Consider the following 25,850-nt stretch of genomic DNA (forward strand, 5'->3'; position numbering starts at 1 on the left):
AAGAAATAATGTCCTTATAAAACCTGGATCCCTCCTCAGGGCGCCTTGGATATGTACTCACAAGGCATGCACGTATGAACCTCGCGTCGGGTTCAGGAGGTTGTGTTGTGGTCAGCGATGTAGGGCAGGGTAGGTTGCGTAGCGTGCCGCGTCGAGTTAACTGGATTGCGTCCACGAGGGACACCATCTGTGGCGTCCATGTCGAGTCGCAGTCGTAACTCGTAGCTTTCGCGTTCAGAGGGTGCAGCTAATGTGGCCGCACGTCGTTGCTTGTTGCGTTGAGTTGCTTGCACGCCGGAGATGTACGGGAGCAGTGTGCAGGCTCGACCGTAGACGTAGGTACCCAATGTGGCTGATGTGTTCCTCAATGATGGGTCACCAATTATGTAGCTGAAGGGTTGAAAAATTCACCCGGTAATCGTAAAGGTTCTCCGTAGACCAGCTCCGCACTGGATAATCCAAGGTCTTCCTTCCATGCGCTCCTAATACCTAGGAGTTTTTTTCACCAATTATGTAGCTGAAGGGTTGATGTAATGAAGAACCAGCTACATATAATGATGTTTATTTTACACTTTACAATTGATATGTTATGTACAATACAGACGGGCTCGCGAGCTTTATATAATACAATGGTAGAAGATGTTGACGTGCCGAGCGGATGATAGGGAATGTGGAATCTTGTAACGTGCGTGACCAGGAGGATTCCCCACTGCGTTCCAAATTTGAATATTGTTGTGTGGCAGCTGCGAAGTTTTCCTAATAGCTGCCAGCCAAGTAACGGTAGAGGTTGCACCTCTACACTCGTACCTATTAATTTACTTAGAATAAGGTTTAATAAGTCCGCGTGGATTTAGGTTTTTAAAAACCCCGTAGGAACTTGTTGATTCAAGATATGAATCAAATTTCGTCAATATCGGTTAAACGGATGCGCCGTGAAAAACTAGCAGATAGACAGACACACTTTCGCATTTATAATATAAGTATGGATTTGGTGGTCACGAATGCTAAAATAGAAAAGGAAGAACAAGCTTAATTTGCAAAAGTAAGTCATTGGCATCAAAGTTAATAGAGCAGGTGGAAATAAAAAATACACACATCCCTTAATACGGGTATGCCGGAGGGTTGTGCGGGTGAATTATAGGCCCGAGGGGCTGTTTGACGCGCATGCGCTGTGCTCTCCGGTCGATGGGCATGACCGTGACCACACCGTGACACGCGACAAACACGTGCTCTGTGCACTGCTTGCATCGTCTAGACTTGGATTTTATGGCGCTTTATAAAGAGTTACATTATCCTAGTCTTCAGTCACTCAAAAAAATAGCTGACGATGACTTACCTACTAAAGTCTGCGGATTGTTGACAAATCCCACCGGCGCGCGGCGTGGCGACCATACATAAAAATGCCTGAGATTACCAAAAATAATTATCATCATCATAATCAACCCATCGCCGGCTCACTTTCAAGCTAAATATATATAAAAGGAAAAGGCTGACTGACTGATCTATCAACGCACAGGTCAAAGTACTGGACGGATCGCGCTGAAATTTGGCATGCAGATAGCTATTATGACGTATAGGCATCCGCTTAGAAAAGATTTTTGAAAATTCAACCTCTAAGGGGGTGAAATAGGGGTTTGAAATTTGTGTAGTCCACGCGGACGAAGTTGCGAGCATAAGCTAGCTAGGTATATTTATCGAAAAACTAGGAAGGACAAGCAGTTTTAAATATTTTACGGTTCAAAAAGGAAAAAAAGGACCCTCACTTCATTGTCTGTATGTCTGTCTGTCTGTCAAGAAACCTATAGAATAGGTACTTCCCGTTGACCTAGAATTATAAAATTTAGTTGGTAAGTAGGTCTATAGCACACGTAAGGGGAAAAATCCGAAAACCGTGAATTTGTGGTACCATCACAAAAACAAAACTAAAATGTGTTTATGAACAATAATTTGTATTTTCAACTTTCAAAGTAAGATTTACCAAGTGGGGTATCATATGAAAGTGCTTGACCTGTATATTGTAAAACAGATTTTTATTTATTTTTATGCATAATAGTTTTTGATTTATTGGAAAAATACGACTAGTACGGAACCCTCGGTGCGCGAGCGCGAGTCTCTCTCACTTGGCCAGTTTTTTTCTTAAAGTATCCATTATATTCCTTACTTAATTTTTTATGTTTTGAACGTACATGAGGTTAATATAATGAAAGATGATCAAGAATCATAAAATGAAGTTGATATTGGAGTTTTTTTAGATGGAAGTCATAAAAGCAAAAACTGTGCCCTAATTACTGCATATACGAACAATTGCACGCTCTCTTCGTCTTATTTCCCTTAATTGCAATTTTCAATACCTATAATACTGTAGACGTCGACTCACGTCTTGACTCAATCGGGTCATTGAACTGGACAACGTCATTTCCTTCTTTCACCAATTGAAAACCATTCATGAAACTGTCGATATTGTTTCGCCCTAGCGAATTGGATACAGCTGATACTGATAGTTTAAAAAAAAGATTCCGACGAATTGAGAACCTCCTCCTTTTTTTGAAGTCGGTTAAAAACCGACCAAGCCGACCGAAAAAACCGGCCAAGTGCGAGTCAGACTCGCGCACCGAGGGTTCCGCACAGTCGTATTTTTTGCCATTTTGCACGATAAATCAAAGACCATTTTGCGTAAAAATAAATAAAAATCTGTTTTAGAATCTTCAGGTAAAGCCCTTTCATATGATACCCCACTTGGTATAGTAATCTTACTTTGCAAGTTGAAAATACTAATTATTAGTTCATGACCACCATACACCATGACCCTAATCCTAAGACTCAGCTGTCCGTCTGTCTGTCCGTCTGTCACCAGGTCTCATGAACCGTATTAGACAGTTGAAATTTTCACAGATGATGTATTTCTGTTGCCGCTACAACGAATACTAAAAAAACAGAATAACATTAATATTTAAGGAGGGTCCCATACAACAAACGTCACTTTTTTTTGCTCGTTTTTATAGATAATGGTACGGAACCCTTCGTGCGCAAGTCCGACTCGCACTTGGCCGGTTTTTAGGGTTCCGTACCTCGAAAGGAAAAACGGAACCCTTATAGGACCACTTTGTTGTCTGTCTGTCTGTCGGTCTGTCAAGAAACCTACAGGGTACTTTCCGTTGACCTAGAATCATGAAATTTGGCAGGTAGGTAGGTCTTATAACATTCGGGGAAAAATGTGAAAATCGTGAATTTGTGGTTACGTACATCACACAAAAAAATTAAATTGGTCATGAACTAATAATTAGTATTTTCAATTTTCGAAGTAAGATAACTTTATCAAGTGGGGTATCATATAAAAGGGCTTCACCTGTGCATTCTAAAACAGATTTTTATTTATTTTTATGCATCTTAGTTTTTGAATTATCGTGCAAAATGTCGAAAAAATACGACTGTAGTACGGAACCCTCGTTGTGCGAGCCTGACTCGCACTTGGCCGGTTTTTACATCTTTGTTACAATAACTGCTTTCTTACTTAGCTGGTCTGCCTGTAAGAATTTTTGATAAAAACTTATTAGAATCTTATTAAATGACGAATATGTACCAGTTTCTAAAACAGTTTGTGAAAAGTAAACAATGAAAATATGTATGACGATTATTGATCTTGAATAAACTAAGGTGAATAGACTTTCACCTTGAGAACACATTCCATTAAAATTTGTGCAAGTTGAATGTGGACTGCATTAAGATCGGCATAATATGAACCCTATTTGGATATCTTTGTACCTACCTATAGGAAAACAATACATTGTTGTAAACGCAATCGAATTTAAAGTTCCACGAAGGCCTCCCAACCAAACCATATTAAGGAAAAGAAATAATACCTATGTTGAATTCGCCGAGAATCCATGAGTTGACCTTGACAGAGATGCAACAATGCATTTTCAACCCTCTAGTCGAGCAGTCGTGTGGCAATAATCCTGGGATTCATTGGGGTCGGCGGCGGTGGCGAACGGCGACGACGTCGAGCGCGGGGCGCCGCCGGGACTCCGCCCGCGCGCCTCGGCTGCACCGCGCGAGCTGTCAAACCGCCTCCGTCAGGCATCTAGCTCGAACGCTCCTACATATCGCATCATATCGCGATCGTTTGTTTATTCACGGGTATAGTGATTGTGTGATTTGTTCACTCGCATGACGGACGGTAGTTGAAGGAGATGAACGGCAGTACGACGACGGTGAATGGCGGCGCCGTCAATGGTACCAATGGACCCCTGAATGGAATCGGAGCAGCTCCGAGAACAGCTACTCTTGGAACTCCGAACAGCTACGCATATACGTCCAGCGGTTCTTTACTCGGTCGAGGAGGTTCTGCTAGACCGGTTCCACCTCCGACGCTTCCAAAATATAGTGGATCGTTTAGTGCAGGGAGCACGCTCAGTGCAACAGGACTCAGAGAACGCGAGAGAGAAGGAACAGGTGGATCTCATCGACTGGCTAGCCTAGAAAGATTGGCACTCCGACAGCGTATTATTGAACAGAGTTCTAACAACCAGGTGGGGAGCGTGACATCTAACAGTACCGCTGGGACGAACAGTGGACCAACCTTTGCTACCGTCACCCTTACCGAAACGGCAACGGTAAGTCCCCTTACCATATATCTTGTGCACCCTCAAACATTTCCCCTAATCGAAATAAACGCACCCCAAAAAAGGGAGGTATCTACGTTATTTTAGTCGCACTAACCCTTGTGTACTTGATGCTCTATCGTTTTAATAGTTCACTCGAATTTCATTCGAATAATATTTGGATTGCATAGCTCCTTGTTTTGTTAATATTTGACTTACCTATGTATGAAATGATTTTACTATCTTGTCCTTTTGTTGACTTTGGTGCGCATTGATTTCTAGCTACGTTGTGTTTTCAACTTGCAATACTTCTTATTTTACTCGCAGTCTTAACTTATAGTAGGTACCTGCCTAAGTATGTACTTAGTTTTGAAAATTAATTTTAGGAATTTCTATTTATATCTATGGTATACTTTATAGACGTATCATTACATATTATCATTATGTATATCAATTGATATTTATTGAACAGATCCGACATTTACACTGATAACACTCAATTTACAATCGCAGTTTCTCAGACCCCATTAACGATGAAGTCTACTTGAAGATTTGGAACCAATCTTGCAGACTTTCTCTATCGAGTAGAAAAAAAACCACGAAAATAAAATAAGTCCATAAATCTTAAAAAAAACCTAAAAAGCTGAATTGAGCCTCCTCCTCCTTTTTGTAAATCGATTAAAAATCTTGTGAGAAATCTGATTTTCCGGGAGAAAAAGTATCCCCAGGCCAGGATAAATGTAAGCCATCTCTGAGCCAAATTTCGTAAAGATCGGCGTTCAAATGGTAACAAACAGAGTTACTTTCGATTTTGTAATATTAGTATTGAAGTCAGTCAGGATGGAAGATTTAAACAAATAAACAAATGGTTTTAAATATTGATAAATTTGACGTTGAAATGTCCTGTTTAATTTCCGTTTTTTGAAATAAAATAGCGAGCAAGCGAGCAGGCGGGTCACCTGATGTTATTACCGCCGCCCATGAAAATTTGCAGTACAAGAGGAATCGCCAATGCGTTGCGGGCCTTTCACCTTTCAGGAATTTGTTGGTGCGCCCCTTGAATATGAATAACCCCATGTTGTAATTCGTTCTAATTTCCGTTCTGCTAATTTCCGTTTAGATATTTATTCCTATTTCCGTTTAGGTATAGAGTAAGCGAATTCATTGTATCAAAACTATAAAAACAATTTCTTCGTATATATACCATGAAAATACATAATAGATAGATAATAATTAATTATTGTACTTAGATAAGTTAAATACAGCGAAACGATTCGTTACAAGAGGCTCTTTTGAGTTCTGATTGATGTAGTCATTATGTGGTGCAATCATTCAAGCATAGAGATCCATTGTTATACCCTTTTACTTGAGTTTAAAATTAATTTTATTTTTTCTTACACTAATGCTTCACTAATATAAAATGTAAATCGTTTCTCATTATTTGTCACACAGTTGCGACATATTTTTACACTGTCTCCGGGAACATCTGGGTCGCTTTCTTTTATTCTTCCCACAAGGATATTATAGCTGGCATATTCCCACGCAAGTTCCTCATGTGATAGGACTGGTCCGTGCCGCTGGAGGACTAAGCGGGTGACTGACCCCATGTCTACACTGGGTTAAAAATAACCATGCAGTGTCGGCCATTCTGCTCGCATGTGTCGAATTCACTAAACAGACATAAACTGTTTCACGGCCATACCCTGACCTGAAAATTCGAGGAAGGTTTATATATGGGTACCTCTTTAATATAGGTATATAACAACCATAGTTTTGCATCCATAGTCAATCAAAATAATGTTGAAAATGTATTTCAATGCATATGTGCAATATCACTTGCATGCTCACATCTGACCTCTTTAAGAAAAGTTGCCAATGACTTGTTTGTATACAAATGAATACCGCATTTGTTACTGTAATCGTGAACGAAGTTGTATGGACTGATCAATGTACTGTATATTCCTTACTCTAAGAATTTTCCTTATCTGCTGTATGATATCAGTGGACAGAAAGCCGGGTAGATAAGACAGGAGTGAGTTTAACTTAAATTACTCATACTCGTACTTCTTATTTACGTACTCATCTTCTGAACAATCTTATTAAACGTAAAAGTTTTTTAAAATACGCAATGCACAAGTAAAATTCGTCTCCAATGAATTTTTAAGCAACTGAATTGGTTTGAGTATAATTTTTTTTCACAAACCAGCAAAAGCGGTTAGGGCACGTTCTCCGCTTGCATTGTCTCGGTAGGAACGTAAGAACAAACAAGGTGAGGGCGATCAATTTTCAACTTTGATGTGATCATATTAAGAGTTAAGTTGGTCTTAAGAAGATGTTTAACTTATTTTATTAAGATCAAGCTGTCCTTGCTTTTGTGCGTCTGGTGGGTATAGTGTGATGGTCTCGGGATCCTTTGACTATACTCGTAGATATAGCCATAATTCACTCGTACCTGACTGGGTTAACGTGGGTTTAAACACACGTATCGACTTTTATAGTACGAACAGAATAAACAGTCTTTTAATATTTTTTTTATTAAATATTAAATTAATTCACTTTCTCGCGTATTTTTTTGCAAGCCAGGTGATGTTAATCTAAAGTTCAGTTCCCCTTTGCTCTAAATCATTAATCCGTGTTTTGTATGAGTGAAAACTTTGTTTTATAAACATGAAAGTAGTTTTAAAGGTGCATAAAACAAATGTACGTTAACATCTGTTAGGCTTTTTTTTCACCTCGTGTGAAGGGACCTCAATGGGGAGCTTGTGTACCCTGCTCGGCCGACAGCCGGTAGTGCCGGTAACTTAACCTCAAACTGATACAGACGTGAGTGTGCTTCAGGTTAAAACGGTCTATTTGGTTTACACCAATGATCATTTTATCGCTAAAATAATAACTTTTGCTATTAAATCAAAACAATCCAAATATTATCAATAAATCACATGACATAGATAATGTGGTACCTACTGTTACGTATTTTTAATGTTCATTGTGATTTATTCTAAAAAAGTCCTTTCAAACACGATCGTACATAAGAATAGTATTTTAATGTCTTTTAAGTCAAGAATTCTACTTGTTTATCATTCAGGATGTCGATAAAGTTGTGTATGTGAAAGACTTGAGTATAAAAGAGTGATTTATTCTAGTGTTTTTTTTTTCATTAGTGCATGAGTGTTCAGAATGGCAAATCGAGCCGTAACAGCTAACGGTACGTCCCACCCAACAAAACTAAATAGGTGTGCTAGCAGTGTTGGTGATAGTGGAATTGATAAAACAAAAGTTGGATGGACAAGTCCAAGAGATATATGGAGGAACTTGTCGTTGCGCAGGAAAGCCGAGGTAATTATAGTCGTAAGAAACAGATACGAGACTGAAATATAGATATTATTGTGGTGGAAGAAGGACATATTGATTTACCGTCAGCTATCAGCGGGGTGACGCGACTCGTGAGCGACGAGTGTCAGTAAGGCAGACTTCATTGGCGCCTAGATTCTGTATAGATAACGATGTGGCAGTTATAATTAAACGATCCCTTTAAATGCTATAAAATCATCTAAAGGAATGTGCAGTTGCCTGATTGCATCGGTTAATTACGTTAATGATATATTTCTCAGCAATAATGAAGAAAATAAAACGTTTTTCTGATCTCAAATTATATCCCAAACATATTTTTGTCCAGTTGTTCTTGTTGTTGCTCAAGTCAGGAGTTACATTTGACGCGAGTGTTTGAATCACTTTCCCTTATGTTCGTCGTATAATAAAATCGGTGCGTATCCATTTTCTATCCTTGGTGACCGGGTCGTTGACTCGGTTCTTGTAATAAGTCACAAACGCATTTGGCGTCTCAGTTTGCCGTTTTATCTGCAAGTGAATGTTTCTCACAAACTCATTTGATATAATCATACACTTATATGGAATGAACAATAGCAATAATATTTTCTATCACAAATGGTTCTCTCGACACTTTCATAAGAAAGTGTGTATTCGTAGAAATATCAAGCTATTTTTGTGCTTTTAAATACCTTATCTGATTGGGAATTCGGTAGGCGGTTCAAACTTAAATTTTATGGAGCGTTGAAAACTTTAAAATAGCTCCTGTTAGAAACATCGAGGCGTCGACTTGTCTGTAATATTTTCGACGTTCTCATCTGCTCCACTAATAGTTCCTTTGATTTCTTTTGAAACACACATTTGGGGTTATGTAACAACCTGTTGAAGTTTTAATTATTCCTATTTTATACTCCATGCTGTAATACTCCTGGCTAATTCCTGCTACGAGTCCGCACTATGAATGTGTTGTTATTAATTTAACCTCAATTAAAAAGTTCAGGGTCCCATCATCATTGTAATGAGCCAGTAAATTATGCAAACCAGTTAATTAAAAATTGTGCTATACTTATAGCTATGATTAAATAGATAGAAAATTATAGGTAAATATAGAAGAATTTAGTAGTAGATAGTAGCTTTACTCACGTAGTCGACGTTAGCCCGACTAGTTTCGAACCTCACGACTAAGTTTCGACTAAATACGTAAGTAAAGCCAGTTTCTTCTACAAATGGAAATCACTCACGATAGTTTAAACGCTAAAATAAGATAGAAAATGGCTGAGATGAGTAGAAATGTTAATTTGATCGATGAAACATTGTCCACTTTTGTTCGAAGAGATTTGCGTAACTTGTAAATATTAGCTATTTAAAAATCTGTGCATGTTCAATCTTAGTTTCACACATTATGCGATGAAATGAATAATGCAATAGAGACTGTACCAATGTACATGCACATCAGTGAGTTGCATTCGAGAGCGATCTGATTAACGGGCTTGTTTACTGCTGTGACATTAGCAATAGTTAAATAGGAATCACACTTTTACTAGTTAACGTTCTTCTGTGCTAGTTGACCACTACTATGGTAAGAAACGCTGACCATTAAAATTTTAATAGGTTCCTTGTTTCTCTCTGAAAACAATAGCTACGACTGAAAACCGTATTGTAAAATATGGAATAGACCGTTAACTTTTGTATTATTATTATAATAGTTGATTTTGTAAACCAGTAGAGATTTCAATGTAACTAGGTACAAAACAAAAAAAGTTCAATGCTCCACAAGATCAATATTTGAGTGCACTTGAGTACTACGGCGCGGGTAGTTTTATTGCAATTGTAATTTTTTGTCGTCATGAGCATAGTTCGTCCACAGAATTTCTGTAAAAACTAAGTTAAATGATGACATTAAATATATCAGGAAGGGAAAGCTTACATTTACCTTGTTAGCTCATTGCTTATACATTGGAATAGTTAATTTGTATATTATTTTTATTGATTTATTACTTAAGTAATATGCTTACAGCAACGCTAAATCGCATACCGAGTCAGAGGTTATACGTACACGTAGTTTAGTGTGCAGATACTAACATTAAAAACGTCTAATTCTTGGTGCTGAGTTAACAAAGCTAACAAAGTACATTTTTGTCATACATTTTCAAATTATCTTTAAGTGTTACACACGTAAATAATTATGATGTTTCATCTCCTGTGCCATCTCAATCAACCCATTGAATTCTCTTCAACTCAGGTTTGCCTACGCTTGGGCATCTTACACCCACTCTTGTAAGTGCGTTCATTATTTATTCTGAAGGAAGGCCAATCATATTGTTATCATAATGAATTTGAATAACAAATACTAACTAGTTGTTTGTCTCAAATTTAGGGTGAAATCTATAGAGCGCACTCTGACTTAGCTTAGACTTAAGACATAGTTTAAACGAAACAGAGCTATATCTCTCACATAAATCGGTCTCGTTCTAACTCAAACTCGCGTTCTATGGGTTCGGAGTCGGATGGATCTTTCATAGATCATGTAACATTATTTGCAAGGGAACAAAAAGTTACTATTTTTAACTGACTTTTAAAAAGGAGGAGATTCTCAATTTGGTGCGTTTTTTTGTATATAAATGTAGGTACCCTACAGGGTTTCCGAGATTTTTGAACCGATTTTTAAATTACACATTAACTATATGTAACATTATTATATTATGTAGTATTATTGCTGTATGTCCTTATTTAAATGAAAAAAATATGTTCACCAATTCAGAAGTTAGGTTTCAAGAGACGGACGAAAGTGTAAATTTACTCAAGTAGACTGGGATCTCGCTTCGTTTCGTTTAATTATTATTAATTTTTGTAATTAATTGGTTGAACAAATTAAACGCGAAATTTTATTTCGTTATTTGTTGTTCATTAAAAATTAACTTCTTTTAAGAACACGATGACTGCAGACTGAATTTTTAAAACCGCGAAAAAAATTAGGTACCATGTGGGAACAGTTAGCAAGAATTGCGTGGAGAAAGTAATGTTAAATGAACCGACGACGTCGACCCAAATTACAGTTATCGCCTTTGGATCGACAGTGAAATCGTTGCAGTATTAATTATTGTCTGCATAACCTTTTAAATTTTTTCAAGAGATCACTGACATAATAAAAATTTGTAGCTTCTGATTGATTAACTATATTGTTGCTATTATTATCATAGGTAATTATAAGTTCATATTCGTATATTCATACTGATTCATCTATACTATCTATACTCATATTATAAGGAGGTAAAGGAAGTTTGTATATAGGGAGTAATCTCATGAACTACTGAACCGATTTTGAAAATTCTTTTACCAGTAGAAAGCTACATTATTCCTGAGCATCATAGGCTATATTAAAAAAAATAGAGATCCCTGCGACAATTGTAATAAGCTACCCGTGCGGATCCGGGGCGAGTCGCTAGTCGTTAATATTATTAAAAGTTAAATTAGTTAAGAAACAACATGACTAAATAGGTATGTGGTCATTATCTATTCTCCTTTATCTTTGTTAGCAAAATACAAGACTACATTATAGCCTGTTGACTCAGACTGTTTGTCAGAGTTATCTGTTTGTTCGCCCATAAACCTTAATTTTAAAATCCATTTCAATGTATGAATATTGACGAGTGATGTACCTTGTTGATATCTTTTTTTACAACTAGTGGCATGGCAATTGACATTAGCATCACCTGCATACTGAATTGAACACGGTCTTGTATTAGAAAGAATAATATAGCTCTAACGAAAGAATCTCAAGCAATAACCTAGATTTCACTAACGTCAGGTTCCAATATTCTACATATCTTTAGTCTGTCGATAAGTTACATAGCAACGTTGTGCAAGTTTTGTCAAAAATTAAAGGATTATTTTTGACTTTGCTAAGTTACTTATCGATAGATTACAGATAGATTGAATATTGAAACCCGAAGTAAAAGCGCAAAGCATATGAATTGAATGTGGGCAACCCGTATGAAAGTAAGACATAGTATAATAGGGGTTAAAGTATGAAATTGCCGTTTTATTGTAATAGGTACTTCGAATTGACATAGAACCTTCATGGTTTGAGATTTTTGAGTGAAACTTTTTTCATACGGTACATAATAAATAATATTATCGGAAGCACGTATGTACCTGTTAAGTTGTTAAGCTGCACTATTTTACATTCTTGTTTAGTGAAGAAAAAAATATAGAGCTCTGCCAGTTGCCACAAGAAGCCTAAGAAATAAGCTAGATTAAAAGTACAAGACGCTTGAACTGCTAAACGTTCAAGCGTAGACGTTAACACACGTGCACATGCCCGTTAAGGCTTACTTCCCGTGGAACGGTGGTTTTGTTTTGGAAACAAATATCGTTATCCGACGACTATGGGTATGTTCATATTTATTTATGATGTAGGTACATAACAATAATCGCATATTATTGAATATTTATTCGGGAAAAAAATAAGATAAATGCATCAGCTTGCGGTGAAAAAGATGAGGAAAAAGCATTTTTAAGTTTTAACTTACGGGTAAAAATATCTACAGCAAAATAATGCCAGGGTTCCCCGTTAAAGAGTCCCAAAATCCAGATTGCTAGATATATTTATAGTAATTATGATTTATGTCTCCGAACCTAAGTTGTTTAGGTTAACCACCTCCACCACCCTGACTTTTTGTTCCGACAAGTCAGATTTTTTATCCTGTTCAGCATTTTAGGTCTGTATGAATGAAACGCATGTTGCTGCCGTTGCATGAAACCAAAATAATTGTCTTCAAAAAACATGATCGCGTGATCATGTTTTTTTATAGATAGATAGATGTAAAAAGGAAAAGTCCTGGCTCACTGATTCATCAATGTCCAACTCTAAACGCTTGGACCTAGATATTTGAAATTTTGCACAGAGGCTCTTTTTATAATGCAGACAAGATTGAAGACCGGATTTTTCGAAATTTCCACGGAATAGGAAATAAGATAATAAAGATTGCGTCGATTTATGGTTTCTAAATATAAAGGAAACGCATAAGGCTAATGATTCATACCGAGATGGCCAGCCGTAGCTTACTCGATAAGTCTTGTTTCCGCGCACTGCGATTAATTCTATTTTTTGCCTGCCCATGTTGACTAGTTACTGTATAAAGTAGCTATAGTGTTGCCTAGTGGTTAGGCATGAAGATTCCCGACATTACCTGTTTTGTTCTAATGAGTTACAAAAATGCTGTTTGACGACATATTCCTGATATTTTTTTCTTATTTGGAAGTTCCGTCGTCCTTCTCCGATAGGTACATTTATTCAGATCGTCACCAAATTTGGATAAAACTAACCCCATGGTACGACCTGTCCAGTGAAGAAATAATTGTCGAAATCAGTTCCGATTTGACGGAGTTATGGAGTTAGATGGGCATAAGTTTTTATGCCCTATCCCGAAGGAACCTTATTGCTTTTCAGGATCATAAGTATAAGTAATTATGCCAGAGTATTTATTACCTATCAAAATGTTAAATTGCAGTCAAATCAGTTCAGTATTAGACAAAAATGATTAAAACAATACTGTTATTGGCCCTGTGGATAGTCAATTTGTCTCCGATTGCAAAATATAATATGTACCTTCGGGATTAGTCCAGTTGCAGTTTTTTTGCTAGTAGAGGCTTATTTTTACTTGTTAGATTCATAGCTACTTTTTAATATCCTTTAGAAGTGAAGATTTGTTTTGTATTGTCTAACATTATTTCCACTGTTAAATGTAAGTGTAAGGAATTGATTTCAAATAGTCCTTGACGAAATCGGCTATCGACATGCTGTAAATTACTATGCAATCGAACCCAATCATTCGTATAATGATCGCAACAATTATTTCTAATGTTACTTAGACATTCATATCGTAGGTTCATCCAGTCATAGAGTCTAAGGAGGGCCGTCAGACGGCCGGAAACTCGTGAATTGCTTCTTCATTCACTATCACATGTACAGAATATAAGCTATACATAAATAGTTACGAGCGGATATGTAACCCATATCACTCTTTTGTATTCCTTATACGAGCCTTGTCTTTTCATTTTTTTGCTAATTCCTATTTTCTTTTTTTACAAAGCACATTCGCTATTAGTATTCGGAAAGATCGAGCCATATTGGAATTCCTCATTTAATATTACAATCACAAGTTCACAAGTGATTAGCATTCAGGTTTTAGATGGCAATTTAAGAATTGAATTGTTTGTCGACTAAATAAATCACAATTAGGTTAAAACTATAATAGGCTTCCTATAGGTAATGTTGTTACTATACCTGTTACCAGCACAAGTATTTGATACCCGCTGTTGCAACTAGGCCACACTATACTTACCAAATTAGATATGTGTGTATACTACTCGTTGGTTTCTATAAACTTAACTATACGTGTGAAGTACGGATGAGTTCTTACCTAAATGATAGAATACAAAGGGTAGACGTGAATGGAAAGCGATCTCCCGGATCCGTTGTAAAAATGGGGGTGCCACAAGGTTCCATCTTAGGACCTTTTCTGTTCCTTATTTACATCAATGACCTTCCTTACCTCGCTAAGGACAATTACGGGATAGTCTTGTTTGCTGATGATACATCACTTTTATTTAAAATCAATCGATACTTAACAACTTTTGATGAAGTAAACAATTCTCTCACCAAGTTAGTACAGTGGTTCGAAGCTAATAACCTGCTTCTCAACGGGAAAAAGACAAAGTGTATTAAATTCACTTTACCAAATGTTAAGCAGGTGAAAACCACTGTGCAACTTAATAATGAGGAATTAGATTTAGTGGATACCGCTATTTTTCTTGGAATAACGTTAGATGCAAAACTTCAATGGGGCTCTCATATAAATAACTTATCGAACAGACTTAGTTCTGCCGCATATGCGGTAAAAAAGATTCGCCAGTTGACAGACATAGAAACTGCGAGACTAGTATATTTTAGTTACTTTCACAGCATTATGTCATATGGTATATTATTATGGGGTAATGCTGCTGATATTAATTCTATTTTTGTGCTGCAGAAAAGGGCTGTTCGAGCCATATACAGTATGGGGCCACGAGAGTCGCTGAGAACTAAATTTAGGGAAGTTAAAATTATGACAGTGCATAATCAATATATTTTTGAAAATTTACTATACGTACATAAAAACATAAATAAATTTAAAAAAAAAAGTGACTGTCATAATATAAATACTAGAAATAAAAATAAACTTGTAATTCCCGCCTCTAGGCTCAGTAAAGTTAGCAATTCATTTGCTCGTAATTCCATACGTTTCTATAATAAGCTTCCAGAAGACATATTGGAGATGTCTCTCAACAAGTTCAAAGTTTTCATAAAACGTAAACTAATTGAAAAATCCTATTACAATGTAAAGGATTATTTAAATGATAAGCAAGCTTGGGAATGAGTTGCTTAACGACTTTGTGATAGTTCTAATAAGTTTCAATAAATTTGTAAAGTGGTGATAATAAAAAGAATACCCGGCTGAGTTTGTTGTGGGCTCTTCTCAGACCTGGGCGCGTTTGGAACCCTCGTAGCTTTAGTTTTAAGTTTGCGTTATAATTATCACCACTATATTATCTTACAATCTAACACTATACCAGACAATCAATAAGAGTAATTTATTACCTATTTTGAATAAATCATTTGACTTTGACTTTGACTTTGACTAACTGTATACTGAGGAGTTGAGGTTGTTAGACAATGAATGATTCATACAGTAGTTGCGTAAGTTGCTGTAGTGAGCCCAGAGTGAGCCGTTAATTGACAGGTGCACTGACACACTGAGGTTCGCTGTCATCACAGCTTTGACCCTACTGACCCGAAGAAATTGGCCGAGCATTTTTCTCGATACGTCATCGCTAAATAAACCCGTTTTATGTATTTTTAATAGAATTGAATTAACTCTTAGAAGAATAGAATCAACTCTCTTTGGCGGTGTTCCCCTTAGATTACCTACAACATAGGGTTATTCGAGGGGCGGACCAACAAAATCCTGAAAGGCCGGCAATGCATTGTTGGTTCCTCTGATACCGCAAATGTTCTGGGCGGCGGTGATCACTTAACATCAGGTGATCCGCCTGCTTTTTTGCTCGCTATTTTTATTAAAAAAAATGTGGTGTCAAAAGATAAGTATGACTTATTGACTACAGAATGTAGGTAGGTCTATCTTAAAAATAGTATAATAAATGATGACACACTAGACACTAGACATTGTCTCAAGTGATTTTCTCGAAGCCACTATGACTAGACATGCGACATAGGACTGTGGAAATCCTTACATAGAAACTTAGAAATGATTTATGCTAGACTGTGCCGGTTCCGAGCCGTGCCACGTCCGACGCGCAGACAATCCACGGATTTTGTATGAAGAAAGGTAACACGGACGAGGCTCGGAAGACTCTGACATGGCACGGTCTGATGTGACTTCATACATTTTTCGCATTTATAATATGGGTAGTGATATGGGTAGTGATAGTGACGGCAAGGGCTCGAGTAACGTTTTGAACTCAAATGCCTGTGAATATTGTGCTCTTTAAACATGCATTTTAACAGAAGTGCAGTGTCCCCTGTATAGTGCCCACTCGTCCATGACGGAAGCTGATGTTGCGTGTCGTTCGTTTCTATGCTTCATCACATTTTGTCACTTGACTAGCGTCAGTTCATATACTTACCAGATTTTATTAGGTATATGCGTTATAGTTACATAACTTACATACCCCATATTGCCCAAAAAGCTCTATGATGATGCAGTGAACTCCGAATGCTCGTAAATCCATATCCTAATTGTTGAACTTGTCAAACAGTACAATATCGGATTGAGGGAAAAGGGGTATGATTAGTCATATTTAATGGCTAATAGTCTTTTAAAACGGCTGCAGGTAATTCTATTTTCTCCATAATAGGTATTTTACATAAACTCCAATACATAATCCAAGATTTACCAACTGACATCCGTATAGGTTGATTCATAAGAATAACTGTTATTACGTTATTACTTACTTTCTTGTCGAGGTTTATTTTAACCACTACAGTTTCCCCGGAACTTGACTACATAACAATCGTATGCATGTATGAATGTATGTATTATTATTATTATTATTATTTATTTATTATATAATTAGAACGGCCATAAAGCCAATTACACTAATTAAACTACGAGTACAAACTAACATAAACATACTTACAAAAATTGTTAAAATTATAAATTTTAAAAAGAAAAATTATAAATTTTCACAAAAGTGCAAGTGATGTATGTATGGATATTCTTTATTGCTCCACACAATACAAATGACAGGTTACAAAAAAGAAATCTTAAAAAGTAGTAATCGAATTCATTGAAAATATGGAACAAGCATTGCTTCTGTCATAACGATGGAAAAACTAAATATAAAGATTTTGATGATCTAAGTTTACTACAATATAGTTTGTACATCAATTCGCCACCAGATCAAAATATGTAATTATGTTTTCAAAATAAATTATAGTCAATAAGTTTTTTTATTCAGCTTTTCTGGTTTAATATCTGTTCAGCAGACGGTGCCGCGGGCGCATGCTTTTATAGATTACTTGCTTATGCTCTCGACTTCGTCCGCGTTGACTACACAAATATTAAAGCCCTATTGCACTCCCTTTGAGGTTGAATTTTCAAAAATCCTTTCTTAGCGAATGCCTACGTCATAGCTATCTGCATGCCAAATTTTAGCCCGATCCGTCCAGTAGTTTGAGCTGTGCGTTGTTAGATCAGTCAGTCCGTAAGTCTGTCACCCTTTTCTTTTGCATATTTAGACGACTACTAAAGAGATTTATTGAGTCCACTCTTTGTTTACTTATAACCAACTGCATTGAGTCATTGTAGATCAATAGTTGAAAGTAGGTTGTTTATACGTGCCCCTGAAAACAAACAAATGCCTTTGCGATGTTGCGTTGGATGCCGTCGATTTTATTTACGTTGCATGTACAATATCCGAGCTCTGGTAAACACCGGATGACGATTTGAAGCGCCAATAACCCGATCGGATGCCAATAAGAGCTTGCTTTGTTATTTACAAAAACAGAGTTTTCAGTTATCGACCTGACCGTATAAAATTTTGAGGAATTGTTTGAATAATTAGAGGAAAAGTTGGAGAATCTTTTGCAATGTCAAACTGACCTGCTTGCTGGTCCGTAATGGGTTCATTAATCGTTTCCTACAGGCACTCCGACCCTAACATTTTTGTACAGATTTTGAAACTCTATAGTTCCAACAGTGGCGAAGGGTGAAAATCTGATAAAGGGAAGCCGGAAACGTACTTACCTACAAGAATATCAGCTGTTCGATTTTTGTTTTCAAAACTTAATTTAGAAAAATTACTATCGTTACGTAACAAGAAATCTGTTAAACAACAATCTATGTGAATTAAGGCCATATCTGATTTTGGCTTACCAAACTGAATCAAAATTACCGTGAACTTACACTTATAAGTTATTAATCACATCCCCAATTTATTATATCAAAATAAAACACCACTAACAACTTTAAAAACAAACAAGCATGGCCGCTTCACAAAAACAAAATATGTATCAATATCAAATAACCCTTCAAAATACAAAATACTCAAAATAGTAGCATGTACCTGTTAAAACAATACTATTAATATAATTTTTAATTTGGAGGTATTATAGGGTAACTCGGATCCAACCGAGTTATTTACGTCAAATTTGTCTGACCTGTCAGAGTTCCAAATTCGTATTCGCTACTGGGCCAGATTAAATTGGTGTGCTCTTTATTAGTCGACCGTAGAGCGAGACAGACCTAGTTCGCTCATTTCGCTTTCGCTAGGGAAATGAAAGAGATAAATACTAAGCAAAAATCTAACTAGGGAATCCGATATTTTACGGCTTGTAAGGTGTAGGACGTAGGTGTATGTTACTTACATTAGCTGTTATGTTTTTAACTTAAATTAGTACTTAATAACAAAAGAAAAATTAGCATTTGTGACGATCGAACCTTTGTATTTACGAACGTATTACGGAATTTATGTGAATAGTACCTACTTACGCTATATTATGCCAATTCTTAAAGGGAAGCCGATAGGAATCGTGTTATATTGACTCTTCGCCGCTGAGTTCCAAAAAGATATTTAACTCTTGAGTAAACGGTCGTAAATTGTTTCGATGAATAATATTTTAAAGAAGAAAATGGTTTAATATGCGGAACATGTGTGATGTGCCGCGTCTGCATCTTGCATTTTCGTCGCGAGTTAAACTGGCATCTGAGCAATTCCTTCAGAGTTCAGATGTCTTACATTTGGCAGATTTTTAAACTAAATATTGTTTTTTCATGTTTGCTGCTGTGCTTAATGATTAAGTCGATCAAATATGACGATAAATAAATAATATAATTTATACATAACGGTACTCGTGATGGAGGTATGCCTACTTGCCAAATTATAACCGCACATAAAACGTTTACTCTGAACTGGATCGTCGTTCGGCACATTAGCACAACCAGTTTGGATGTGATTCACATTTCACGTGTGCAAGCTATGGTGTACGAGTGATGTTGTTGGTATTGACTGGTGAATCATCCCCTATTGTAATCCCTTGTATTAAAAGTGTCTTCGTTATCTGAACAGTAGGTGTTTCTAGACGGTTCTTAATTAAACGTCTTAAGTTTTCCAAGTGTTAATAGGTAGGTATCTATATAGTACGCGACAGGTCGAGATCGCAATTGGGGTGGGGACGCCCCGTATTCCGCACAGCCCCCGCGCTAATTCGGTGCGGGATAGCGCGGCCGCGGGTGACGTGTGGGTGTGCGGGGTGTCCCTTGCCTCATACCACGATTGTCATCTCAACCTGTTGCGTACTAGGTATACATTTATTTACTGTTTTGCTGAGATGTAACTGGTGTACTTAATGAATAGTTATAATGTACACAGCAGAGCCGGCGGAGGTGTTCCTCCTCCCTGGAGTACATCCTGGAGCGTACGGCTCGGCTTTCAAACGCTTCCATGCAAATTAAAAAAACCAATCTTTTTTGCAATACTTAAGGTAAAGCGAATAGTTTCAAACCAGCAGATAGCCGACTTTAGTGTGTATTAGGTATCTGTGGCATTCAACACATTTAGGTACAAGACATGGGCGTGCCAGTAAAATTGTCCCATGTTTTTCACAAAATTACTTGGTCGATTATACAAAAATGGGGTTAACATGTTTTACGTTCAAGATGTCCCCGTTTGATTATTAAAAAATTACAATAGGCCCAAGTATAATAAATAAGTTACAAGGAGCTCCTTAAGTGTGGTACCTATAGCTAGGTAATTGTAAGTAGGTATTGTTACATACTTGCTTTGATATCGGTGAGTCATCAGGCGCCGTGGTTGGTGCCGGCTGTGCACTTAACATACAGATGTATAATAAGACAAGTCGACAAGCGCCGCTATATCACGCGTTTGCACAGACTTTTAACCATTTTATACTTTTACTTATTCATGTACGAAAGATTTTTAAGATGTCAAAAAGGTTTTACCTTCTTTTGATTAAGTCTGTTCGACTGCTGTTCGATAAGTTATTTATATGAGAGCTCCATTGAAGTTTCGCATCTAACGTTATTCCCATTAAACTATCGGTATCCACTAAATCTAATTCCTCATTATATACAGATAGATATACAATACAGGTGTATCCTCATTGCTCTGGGACAGAATTTGCACTGTATTTACCTACTTGACCAGAATTCTCAAACTTAATTATCACCAGTGTCTGTAATAACCTGCCTAATGCTGATAGAATAAGTTAGCAGAGGCGCTTTATCTGGGTAATGGGGTTTGATTTATGTAAGAACTAGGTATATATGTATATCACTGCTTGATTTAAATTCACAATCAACTTAAGTACGAAGAACAGCAGTTAAATCTTAGCTTTAAGAGCTAAGCGTACCTAATCTACTGTTGGGCACAATGACCATAAAAATATATTCTCTCTGCAATCCCTAGTGGTCTCATAAAAAAATATTGCGCCTTTGCATTAGCATTAATTCAGACCTACCCTTACATAAAAGTTATTACGCATTACATTATACATTATACGAATTGTGTTTTGTTTGAGTGTTTGGTACAGATATTTAAGGGCACTATCTCACTAAGACACCAGGGGTGGCGCAATCAGTCGCGCCACCGTAGTGTCTTGAGCTACCAAACGAGAAACACCAGAGTAGACACCAGGATTGTTAGTTATAAAATTGGCGTCAAAGACTTAAAACTGCTTTTGCTATACGTACGAACGTAAAAGAAAGTTAGTTACTAAAAAAGCAAATAATCTCTATTACTTTCTACTAGTGGTTAATATGTCGGAATTCTTTTCGGGAGGTCCCCGTTCGATCCCGCATCTAACTACGCACCTAACTTTTCGGAAATATGGGCGTTTTATGCAATTAATTATTACTTGCTTTACAGTGAAGGAAAACATCGTGAAGAAATCTGCATGCCTAAGAGTTCTCCATAATGTCTCAAAAGGTGTGTGAAGTCTGCCAACCCGCACTTGGCCAGCGTGGGAGACTATGGCCAAATCCCTTCTCACTCTGAGATAAGACCCGTGCTAAGTAGTAGGCTGGCAATGGGTTGATTATGATGATGACTTTTCGACCCAGTCAGATATCGGCCTAAATTCCTGATGGTTAAGGAGCTTTCTGATATTGAAGCACTATTGAAATAAAATGGTTCAATTTTCAGTTGCAGAGTAAGCGCGAGCTGTTCTTCAAATCGGATACAGTGAGCGGCGGCGGGGTCAGCGCCACGGGACTGCCGACCGCCGCTCCGCCTGCACCGCCGGTGGCCCCATCGGCTCTTAAAGATGCCCTCGCGAAGCGCTCCGCGACTCTGCCAGACTCGCAGGAGAACAGCCACCACGAACCGAATGGCACTGCGTCCGCTGCCAAACTCAGTAACAGTGTATCCGTCGACGCGGGGAAAACGTCAGCGATGCCTCCACAGATGCCCGCGCCGCCCGTGCCGACGACGGCACCACCCGGAACAGCTCCGCTTAGGAGTACAGAGAATATTATGAAGGTAATTCATCTAGCTTAGCGCACTATCGACTTGTCGCTTGCAACTTAAAATATACGTGAACGACTAGTCGATAGTATAGCTACGTATGAAGTAAACAATCATTTAAACTAACATTTGCAAATTACTATTTGGATTGTTAAATATTATTCTCTAGTACGTAAGTATTATGTACTACATTCGGAAATGCTGCTGCGGAAAGAGAAGATACTTTCTTAGTTTAGTATGCTGCTGTACTAAACTTTTAGTTAAGTAAACTAAATTGTTAGATTTAAAAAAGTGGCGATTTACTTTTCACTGTTCCCCGTGGGAAAGGATTTAAGCACTATTTTTAATCTTTCTAATTTACTTAGTTTGTTTAGAGATTTGTATAAAATCAATTTATCACCATTATTTTTTAGGTTGAGATCTGTACAGCGAACTTTGATTTGGCTCAGACTATACCTACTTAGAGTTAAAATTAGATAGATTTGCTGAGGAAAGTCAAAGCAGGGACGGGACGCTCTATATATGTCTTAGGATGCCTTCAAAGCTTTATTTTTTCATTACATACTTGTATGGACTTGCACCATGAACAGATTTGAAAATTTTCAGAAACCTGATCACCCACCAGTTGCGCCAAAACCTGAATTACCTAAGATAGAAAAACCCAAGACCAAAGAATTAGATGGATACGTTGGATTTGCGAATCTACCAAATCAGGTCTACAGGAAAGCAGTCAAAAAAGGCTTCGAATTCACATTAATGGTTGTAGGTAAGCATTAAGAAAGTTGGTTTATTTTCTCGACAAAATAATTAATGCTGCACATTCAGTCGTTGGCCACGTTTGCTACAACTTCGGCTCGTTTACCGGCTGAATGACAATAGTTCCTGCGAAACAATGGGCTTTGAGTTATAACTATAAGTACTGGTATCTAACATCGGGCGTACAATTTCTGCTAGCTCTGTTGGACAATTATGGCGCATGGCGTATTAATTTTGTCACGGGTCACGATAAAATAATTAAAAAAAAAAAAAAAAACGCGCTATGTCTGTAAAGATCGTTGACCAAACATGCCACGCCGCTAAATTGCGTTGACATTGGACATTGATTGGGTGTACGAAACCAATATTGCATGCAAATTTTTACATGCAATAGGCAGGTACCTACTAGTTCTAGTCCGCGACAGGCCGAGATGGCAACCTGGGTATGAGGTGGGGGAAGCCCCGCACACCCACACCTAACCCGCACTCGCCCGCACCGGGTTAGCGCGGGGGTGTGCGAGTGTGCGGGGCGTTTCCTCCCCGATTGCCATTTCAACCTGTCGCGTACTATACTTTGCTGGACATCGGCCGCTACCGTGAGAATTTCAACGATACGAAAAACAATACAGTTCTTTATATCATAATAGTTTTTGCCGGCACGAGGTTCGAGTGGATTTAGGTTTATAAATTCCGTAGAGTTGCTTATATTCCTGGGTTAAAAAGTTTTTCCTATGTCTGTATCCAGAAATCAAGCTATCTACTCGTAGGTTCTACTAAAATTCGTCAAAATAGGTAGTGTTCGGAAAAATAACAGACAGAGGGACAGAATCTTCATTTTTATAAGTGAAGAATGTAAAAGTATGGAATCGCAAGCTTAGTTACGTAGTTCGGTAGTAATGTTCTGATGTCATAGATTCTCATAATTTGGTTTCAGGTGAGACAGGATTGGGCAAATCAACTTTAATAAATTCGTTGTTCCTTACGGAAGTGTACGATAAAGATAAGCATCCGGGCCCCTCCCTGCGCGTCAAGAAAACCGTGGGCGTAGAAACTAGTGTTGTACTTCTCAAAGAGAATGGCGTCAATCTCACACTCACGATCGTCGATACACCTGGCTTCGGTGACGCTGTGGACAATAGTAATTGGTATGTATTTGATAAATATTTTCTAAAACAATTGAATGTTCAATTTGTTATCTATAGCTATACACTATTTAGAGCCTCAATAGCTCAACCGGCAAAGGAGTGGACTGAAAACCGAAAGGTCGACGATTCAAACCCCGCCCGTTGCACTATTGTTGTACCTACTCCTAGCACAAGCCTGACGCTTAGTTGGAGAGGAAAGGGGAATATTAGTCATTTAACATGGCTAATATTCTTTTAAAAAAATAAAAAATAAATATAGGGCTCTCTCTGTTACGTTATCCCATACAAATGACACATAAAAATCTCAATGAGCGTTAACCATTTTGAGTCACCAACCAATCACAAACGAAGTTTTCGAATTGATATTTCGAATGATTTTGAAAACATTTTCGAATTTAATCTCGAATGTTTTTTGAAAACATGTTTGTGATTGGTTACTCCTTTCTGTGAATAGAGTATAGATGCGTAGGTATATGAGATTTTTAGTCAAGACTAAAAAACAATTACAATAGTATCTTGATTCCTATCCATACAAAGCAACTTATGCTTTGTATGGATAGGAATCAAATATAATGATGGGTTGATGATAGGTTATGTCTCTGTAAAGTGCATGATATACTGTAAATTTTTTCTATAACGTTGGCTCAGAGTTTGAAAGTCGATGGATCTGTGCAAAAAAAGCGATTGTTAAAATTAATAACAATTTTTTTGAGTTCAAACTTTAGAGTAGGTATCTAACTGTAATTTATCAGTAACTTAAATCTTGCTTTGTAATTACTTGACAAGTTAAATAAATAAAAGTATAATTAACCAACTTATTTGCTGCTAGCAATATGCCCTAATTTGTTTTAAGATGAGATGTATAAAACAAGTTATTTTTTGCGGCAATTTGATTCAATGACTAACATAAATTTGTTTCGGTTTTTATACTTATCTACCGATACTAACAACCATCTCCGATTCTACTCTGATCGTTTTGCTCTTTTAGGCTTCAATCTTCATTGTGTTGATTGAATAGAATATAATATATTTTTATTCAAGTAAACTTTTGCAAGTGCTTTTACCAGAGATATAATTATTACATACACTGATACAGAAGAGACAAATAGTGTGGTAGTTTGTGCACATGCTCAGCTGTGTGCCGTCATTAAATATGGCACATACTTTATGTTCCAACTATAAATTATACCTTATTTTTAACAGACAAAAGACACAAAAAAGTGAGAGTATCGAGTTTGATATCAAATGAATGTCTCATTCACATTTTGTTTACGTGAAAACGTGTTGACCGTTTTGTTATAGGATTAGTTATAGTCTGACTTTTTCCGCACAATTCTTTAAATGAGCCGCTCGCGGGTATTTTGTTTGTGAATGCGTGCGGCTTCATACAATTTCCATATGTCACTGAATTATGCGGGATTAATCGCGAGATAAAATTTCGCAGTGCGGATTTGCTCTTGATAATGGGCATATCTCATATTATAGCTGGCAACCCATCATCGATTTCGTGGAATCGAAGTATGAGGAATTTTTGAACGCGGAGTCGCGGGTGACGCGGAAGGCCGCGCCGCCGGATACGCGCGTTCATTGCTGCCTGTACTTCATCGCGCCCAGCGGCCACGGCCTCAAGCCGCTCGATGTAGAGTTCATGCAGCGGCTCGGCGATAAAGTCAACATCATACCCGTTATCGCCAAAGCCGATACCATGACGCCCGAAGAATGCAAGGATTTTAAAGAACAGGTATGTAGGTTTAATTTTGTTTTAATAGTCCTTAATTAGTGGTCGCAGTATATTTAAGTAGGAATGCTTCGTATTTATCTACAAATCACAGGATGGTTGGTCATTTGTTTAATTGGTTGTGACTTATAGTTTCTTAAGGCGTTGCATCGTCCTAATAGTGCTATTACTATTGTTTTGGGACGACCGTCAGCGCAATCCAACAAATTATTGATGCCCAATATGGGTTATAAGTAT

The 25,850-nt window shown here is 37.4% G+C and overlaps 1 protein-coding gene across 5 annotated transcripts in view; it reads left to right on the forward strand.

Annotated features, from left to right (window-relative positions):
- Positions 1-25,850, forward strand: part of pnut (septin 7-like protein pnut) — a 59,050-nt gene that overhangs the window by 16,808 nt on the left and 16,392 nt on the right. For 2 of the 5 annotated variants that reach the window (XM_069506088.1, XM_034981993.2), the window contains exons 2-5: positions 21,654-21,989; positions 22,581-22,740; positions 23,665-23,875; positions 25,361-25,616. In XM_069506088.1, the coding sequence (XP_069362189.1) occupies positions 21,903-21,989; positions 22,581-22,740; positions 23,665-23,875; positions 25,361-25,616 (714 nt within the window). In that variant the 5' untranslated portion in view covers positions 21,654-21,902. Of the gene's footprint in view, positions 1-4,046; positions 4,614-7,758; positions 7,938-21,653; positions 21,990-22,580; positions 22,741-23,664; positions 23,876-25,360; positions 25,617-25,850 lie in introns of those variants that run through there. The other 3 variants (XM_034981989.2, XM_069506081.1, XM_069506085.1) reach the window with 3 other exon arrangements.

Source organism: Maniola hyperantus, chromosome 2 (assembly GCF_902806685.2).
Source record: "Maniola hyperantus chromosome 2, iAphHyp1.2, whole genome shotgun sequence".
Classification (NCBI taxonomy): domain Eukaryota; kingdom Metazoa; phylum Arthropoda; class Insecta; order Lepidoptera; family Nymphalidae; genus Maniola; species Maniola hyperantus.